Source organism: Odontomachus brunneus, unplaced genomic scaffold (genome assembly GCF_010583005.1).
Source record: "Odontomachus brunneus isolate Ranch 3 - 2012 unplaced genomic scaffold, Obru_v1 Obru_scaffold_013, whole genome shotgun sequence".
Lineage (NCBI taxonomy): Eukaryota > Metazoa > Arthropoda > Insecta > Hymenoptera > Formicidae > Odontomachus > Odontomachus brunneus.
The window spans coordinates 3,317,809-3,325,688 of NW_022639463.1; the positions used below are offsets into that span (position 1 = coordinate 3,317,809).

The window sequence follows — 7,880 nt, forward strand, 5'->3', positions numbered from 1 at the left end:
CGTCCGCGGAATCTCTCCTAAGATATTGAACGCGTCGTTCGCGGTAACGAAGATTAAACGTTAACGAGCGTAATGGAATGCCCGAAGGGGCAAAAATCAGGGTGACTCTGAGACAGCGGCGACGTGGTCGCGCCTCGCTGTCTCCCATAGAGATCGTGCGCGTGTCCCGATAACGAGACCCCTGCCCATAATTACTTTGCTTAACTGGGCATGCACCTCGCGAGATTACAATTACAAATCGGCGGCGAGCGAAGCTCCGCACTGTGCCTTCTCATCAATTATTTATGGGCTACCCGTTACCGTTTTATCGTGTGGTCCTCCTTGCTCCGAATCCACGTTGCGGATTTTTATCCGAGCGAGAGTTTCGCCTTCTTCGCGCGCCTTTTCCTCGCGTGTTGACGCACGCTGCAAATTATCGCGCGAATGCCCGACACTCGGTGTATGAGAGAAGAGAAAATAAGAGAACAGAAAGGGAAAGAAAAACGCTAAACGTACAACTTGTCAGACACTTCTTCATTAAAGTATGTTCAATTCCTGTGTTATTGCATTGTATTATAACGTTTGTGCACAGGTGATATTTTGCTATCGATCGAATGCCAACACAGATAAGATAACGGTCCCAATCATTAGTCAATTCCTAATTCTGAGTCAAGCTTGATTAATTAATATATTAAAAAATGCACATTCCGATTAAAATACGAATAAAATATTTTGATATTCTTTAGTTTTTTTTACTATTGTATTCTAAGGTTACTTTCACAAATATTGTTAATATTTAAGAAAAACTTAGAATATCTTTTGGGTTTAGCGACTGTCTCAATTTATAAAACTGTTAGCAGATTGTGTCACGTACGTCACTATTTTATATAGACTAAGACCATGAATACGGACATTATTAATATAAAATTAGATATCATAAAGTCATAGCGACGCGAAATATTTTATCCATGATTGAGACTTATTTTCTATTTATTTCTCCTTAAACATTTAGAATAAATGAATTTGAAGTCTAATTACTTTGCTTTAAAACTACGATGCTTATATCGGTATTAACAGTTCTTTTTAGTGTTTTGTCGACAAATCTATGTAAATGAACGAAAGTTGCTCTAACCTTAAGTATCCCATAATTAGGACCGTTATCTTTTTTCTTCTGTCTTAAGAAAACACTCTCTTAAACACTTTAAACTTCCCAATTCTTTCTTGCTTTCTGCAGCAGAGGAGGATATCCGGCAGTCCCGAATAACTTCGTGGATACACATCGTCTCCTTACGATGTCTAAAAATGGCCTAGTGAGCGCTCCGATTACTTTGCGCTCTAATTGCCTCGCGAAACGAAACTGTTCTTTAGAAATCCTCCTCGACAATGAATTTCCCGCATTGTTCATTTCAAAATTATAGAAATATTTACGCTGCTTGGGCCCTCTCTTGCGGCTTAACGATTTAGCGATAAATCTCAACTTTTCTCATTATACCGCGACGATAAACCAGTGTAGCCAGTGGAAGAGGTCTACAATATACTTTCTTTTTCAACGAGTTTCACAACGCATTCATATTCCAATAGAATTTTTGCTTTAATATTTCTCGTAAAATGATTTTTCCCACGAGATATCGGATGCGTTCTGAAGCTCGTCGAGAGGAGAAAATGTTGCGATTTACTTTTTTTACTGTAGCCTCAGCCACTAAGACTTCAGCGCAAAGTTTTTGCTGACAAGCCAACGATGCTGTCGGCTATCGAGCCTTGCAGAGGCTCGTCGCATCGTCGGTGATTTCATCGGGCTCGCGAGATGAGTCACTTTGCGCAATTAGACAATTACCTGAAATGTGGCCGAAAGTGATGAATAACGATGGCAGGTACTTTCATTGAAGGTGGCACGCACTGTTGCGTGGCTGTATTAATGAAAAAAATATGGATAAAAATCGGACGAGAGCTGACTCTCTCTCTCTCGCAAGTCTCTAATACAATAATATGCAGCTACGCGGAATTACGACCGAGTCGGGTACCTCGGGCGATAATGACGTAACGCATTCGCGTTCTCGCTCGCGATCTTTTTTATTTCGTTTCGCACCTTCATTTACGGCGAGAAGGTCAAGCGTGGGCACCGAGAAGTACGTGCGTCGTTCGCTCGGGTCCAGTTCGAGCACTTTTGCGCGCCAGCAGTCGCAAAGTCGGATCGCGAAAATAAACATTTCTCTTTTCCCTTCTTTCTTTTCTTTCTTCTCTTATTTTTCCTTTTCTTAATAAAGATTCGCGAGTAGATGTAACGCGCTCGAGAAGTCTGTCGAAGTCTCGAAGTGAAGGAAGTGACGTCACAGTATTATGGTCACGAGTCCTAGCAGCCTGTCACGGTTGACAAGCCAAGCGTCCATTTTTCTGCCCTCTTCGAGTCTCGCTTTAGCACGGGCTTGCTTTCTTCCGGGGATTGTCCTTAGAGGTGTGTCGTGTGAGAGGTTGAAGTAAAGGAGAGACACTTGGAAAGACTTGAAGATCGCGAGTGTGGATAAATCTCTCGCCGAGTTTTCCGCAGGGAAGCGAATCGCGCGGCGAATTACAAGTACCCCTTCGAAATTCGACAGCGAAGTTTTACCAGGCGATTTCTTTACGACGTTTCGTATCTCACACGGAAAAAAGAGATTTGGTTGAATTAACCAAGCGTCTGGTGAAGTATGAACGAGCCAGAATTCCGGCTCTGAAGTTATCGGATTACCATGCGAGTTAACAAGATTCCGGTTAATCAAACCAAAGATTTCTAGATAGCTAGAAATCTTCTTTGCGTTCTGAAACTGGGACAGCGTTTTGATAATTTCAACCGAAATTATTTCTGGCTCGCTCATATCGACCAAAAAAATATGATAAATCCAACTAAATCCTTTTTTCTTCTGTGCACATTTTTGCGTGGATAAATTCGCCTTTGAAGCTCTTCCGTTCGTATATAAGGCGATGTACGTTATAAAGAGTAGGCGGAAGAGGTTTGAGAGTGTCTACCTGTCTAAATATTAACTGTCCATTGGATTTGGATATATTCGATACGTGGGTCGATCGTTGCGCGTGCGTTGTCTGTGCAAGATGCCATATATGCGTTTGCTCGGTATACAGAAAGTACGATACGTGGGCCAAAAGAACGCGCGTCAGAGCTGCCGTTTAACCAGTCTACCTTAACCAGAAAGTATTTCGAGATTATGAGAGAGAGAGAGAGAGGAGGGAGAAAATTGCAGAGGACGCAGCGACGCGAACAGTCGGCGTATAGTTTGTTATTACGTTGTCGCAAAAAAGAACTGCGATCTGCTTTACGTAACATCTTCGTAGATGCACGCGATTCGCCTTACAAATATTATGACTAACACTCGAGTATATAATGCGAGAATATATGAAGTGTTTTGTAATCGAGTCTGGAAAGTTTTAGTCAATTGTGCACATATTACGGGCTGGTTATTAACCGGAGAAATTTCTCTGCGGTAATAACTCTTCTTTATATTTCTAAGATATGTAAATGTTTAAATTCTTATTAACCTCTCAAATGGTATGCCCAAAAAAATTTCATGAAAAAATATTAAATTCCTTTTGATTTATTTAAACTATTGTATTTTCTTTGCTCATTTATAACGAATACAAATGATGCTTAGATATATTTTGTATTTCATTTTTTTCCAAAATTCTTCAGAGAAAATAGCAGTGAAAAGAGAAGAAACCTGGATGTTTATTAAAAAAAAAAAAGGAAAAAAGAAACTGCGCCCTCAGAGAAATCGCGCAGTCGTTTTCAATCGCCACTGAGGAGGTTAATAGTTATGTGACTCTTTTCGTTAATAGATCGCATATTTACCTGCAACATCTCGAGACGCGACGACGCCTGTGGTGCTGCCATATCTCGGTTGTCGATTATTCCGCGACTACTCGACGGGGGAGGGACAGTCTCGTCCTAAAAGAATAACAATAATTTCCTCGCGTCATTGTCGAAGCATTTTGATAATGTCGGCTTATTACACGGTTGAAGAACGACGCGGTGCCGTTTTCAGATACAACGTATTGCGGGACTAAAATTAAGATCATCACGAATACGAGGCAGACACGCGTTGTCCCGTAAAATCAGAATCTCGGAATTAGAAAAGTGGGGTAATTTCTGTAAAAATTGATAACCTCGAAATCTAGATATTGCATTGGTTTTATTCTCGTGCTAATTACTAAATATTGTATTTCAGGCACTTGGAATTCGGTTCTCGAGAGGTTATACTGAGAAAAAAATACTTAAAAATTTATTGGTTGATACGTAAGCAAGTAAGGTCACAAAAACGAACTCTACTTCACAGAAAAAATTCACAGAAATCAATTTTGTGTCCCGCAAATAAGTTTAGACGTATTTTTCTCAGTGTATACGACTTTTTGGGAAATTACCTCGCTTGTCAAGTTTCAGTGCGCATTTATCTTTGTAGGACGACGCATATCCACCGATTAATAGCGCTCTGCAACTAAGATCAATTAGCAATTATCGAGCTCCGTCTATTGCGCGTATCCGTCGCGAGGAACGCGATTAATATTCCGCCGCTCATTAAATCGAGACATCGTCATTTGCTCGGGTTATTCCGATAAAGGTAGCGGCGTCGGCATCATAAATTAACGCGCTTAGACAAATGTTGCGTATCTGTAATTCGCTACTAGAGCGGAGTGGTAATATCGCGGGTGAAAATAGCACCGCGGTTCAGCGTGCGCGCGCGGGAAACGGTGCGCCTCCTCCTAGAGTTCCAAATAATTATACCTGAAATAGAGTCGCGTGCGGTATCGGCTACAAAGTGAACGCTCGTTACTCTCGAAAATTCGGGGATACAGGAAATGGGTGTTCTTCTTTCCGGACCGTAGCAGCAGCAACGTTATCTCGCTCGGCTCATTAGAATTCGCGCGGATGATACGACGGCCGCGCTTAACGGAACGTTATTGACGAAGTCGTCTCGTCGTGGTAATAGTGTTTTTAGGCCGGCGAGAGCCTCGTGAGTCACGACCCGTGACGTAATCGTGAGACTTTTATGGCGAAGACTTGAGAGACACAGACCGTTTGTGGCGGCTCGTTCGCTGATCATGCCGATGCGCGAGGACGCGTGTCGTATCAGCGCGTCACCATGGCGAATCATTCAGAATAGAAGGCTCGTGGTATCGAAGGAAATAGGGGAGAACCGGGGCTAGATGACCTATATTTTAGAATTTCGAAGTTACAACTTCTCAGGCAGCTAGTTGTTATGACTGACTGTATAAACATGATGAAGGTGACCTTCTTCTACGTATTAATGCCCATCACGATCCTGTTAATCGTATATTTCGTCTAGTAATCACCAAAATACGAATATGCAACAATATAGCCATCTTGTTTTGGTACCGGGTTTACTTGTTCGGTAACGCAGGGTAAGAAAGTCATGTATAAAATATGTATCCTGATTAGTAGTTCCAGATTCTCCGTGAAGATGAAATTTTGATCCTATTTTCATTCTTACTGTTCAATTCAATACATATTTTGATACTTTGAAACCTCTATATCAATCTCTTTTGATTCTATTTAATCTACCCGAGTCGAAATCTACCCGAGTCGATACTTTCAACCTCACTATTCCATTCAATCTATTTTGACACTAAAGAAAGTGAAAACAGAAATTTCGGACATCATCAGAGTCAATGTAGAAATAAATTGTATCATTAGAATTGAACCTACTTAATACATAAGCAACATACTCCTGAGGTTATGTAGTCCCGGTCTCGCCTACATTGATTGATGAAAGAGAAACACACACTCGGATAAGATTACGCCAATCAGACACTTCGCGCGCTCGCAATCGGTGTTTTACGCGAGAAACACGCGTGCTCCCCGCGTTTCTTCACAAATCGAGACCATATCTATTCGATGAGGTCTTGACTCGCGAATCGCTCGAGTTCGATGGTTTCGTGTCCGCGCGAGCGAACGAAAACGTCTGGTGACCCAGGTATTCGACTCCCGCGTGCTCTTATTGCGCCGGATTATTTATAGTTTTACTAAAAATGTACTCTCTTCGCCAGGATCACCATAGGCTACCACACTCCACCATACGTATGGTCAGCTCAGGTACGCGGTTCCATTTCTATAATTAAACCACGCGCGCCCGCGCGAGCGACCATTTACGATAACGTTCGCGAGCCGGCGCACCTATGCCAATAAATCGCGCGGAAATAATGGAAATGGACGCGAGTAAGCAACGCGAAAACAAAGTTACACCGCGCGTGGAGTCGCAAATGGCATCGCCCGAAGTCGAAGGCACGAGAACAAGTACTTTGTTCCTCGGATAATTAGCCGACGACCTTTCGTCGCGAAACTTTCTTTGGGGTTTTAGGTAGCAATGCTTTTTTTTAACGTGCACGCGGATAAACTGAGTCGAGTGGTGTTTGCGTTATTCTCTCGTCGAGAGGAATGTGGTAGCTTCATTGCATTAAAAACGAAACGATAGCGACATTGTGGCGAAGTGGAGCCCGCGAATTTACATATTTGACGTACGCGTTTAAAAGTCAAGTACGCGGCTTTGAAACTTCGAGAGAGATAGACAGAGAGAGAGAGAGAGAGAGAGAAATGTATTCTAAATGAACTTTCGAGTTAGATTGAGTTAATACTCTGATCGATCGAATTTAACCGGGAATCGATTGTAATCTACAGGAACTCTTCCACTGCGGCATTGAGCAGCGCGCGCGAGCTATGAAATCCACATTTTTGACGTTATTAGCTTTGTTCACGTTGCTTGTACTTTTGACACTTTTATACATAATGCCCTTTGCATGCCAGAGCACGCAATGAGCGATATCCAATGAGAGCTCTTCTTTCCAAAGAGAGACTAGTGTACAACGGACGTTGGGTGTTAAAGTGTCAAAAGTACAAGCAGCACGAACGGACCTATTATATATTCGCATGCATGTGCGAGAACTGGCTGGCGAACGCGGATCGTCATGTGTACGCGTGCACAATTAGGCTCGCGTTCGCACATGGCGTGCACGTGCTCGATTCGGGGAGGAGAAAAGGCGCGAGCGATCTTGCGACGAATGCTTTTGATACATCGTATCGAAACAACGCGATATACAATGCAGTTCGCGTCGATCACCCGGCAATTCCAAGCGCGACAGCTGCTTGGTGCGTTTAATTATTGGCAAAGTGTGTGTCATTTGGAATATTTTTTTGAAATATTTTTCCGGACCGCTCGGACACCAATTATCGCGAAGTGATCCGATTGAAATGTTGTAATTACACATATAAAATCTAATGATAATATAATATAAAGACATAATAATATATACGTAATGAATATTATCGTTTTATTTTTCATATCAATTCCTCTCAGTTTTGTTACACTAAAAAAAAGAATGTCTAAGAAATAAAAATATTTATTCGATAAGCACTAATTAACATATTTAAATATTATATTTTAATATACATATATTTTTATTTTAATATACATATTTTTCACATTGAAAAAGATTTCTTTCAAATGACAAGATATATACTTTTGCGAAACTATTACTCTCTCTTTTCACCAAAAGCAATTGTTTATTTTATTTAAACAAAAGAACTCAGATTTAAGTATATTGTTATTAGTGTCTACCGAATGAATATTCGTTATTTTTCAGATATTTTTTCTTTCAGTGTATGTTTTTAGTGTAAAAATAAATAGTGTCACAATAAGGTCTATCTTACTGAGAAACATGGCAAATTTCTAATAACAAATTTTTTAATGGCATATTTCAGTTCTTGAAATATATAACTAGCATATATGAAATAAAAAGATAATAAATTACTGTCGTGATGTCGCAATCTGCTCTTTGGTTAAAAATTCTATAGTAATCTTTCCTATAAAACTTGTATATATATAAATATAAATAAATAAATA

At 40.7% G+C, this 7,880-nt stretch overlaps 1 protein-coding gene across 2 annotated transcripts in view; it reads right to left on the reverse strand.

The window, feature by feature from the left end:
• LOC116840916 (serine-rich adhesin for platelets-like) overlaps nt 1–7,880 on the reverse strand; it is a 32,645-nt gene that overhangs the window by 22,786 nt on the left and 1,979 nt on the right. For both annotated transcript variants that reach the window (XM_032808256.1, XM_032808255.1), the window contains exon 2: nt 3,818–3,913. In XM_032808256.1, coding sequence (XP_032664147.1) covers nt 3,818–3,859 — 42 coding nt within the window. In that variant the 5' untranslated portion in view covers nt 3,860–3,913. The remainder of the gene's footprint in view (nt 1–3,817; nt 3,914–7,880) is intronic.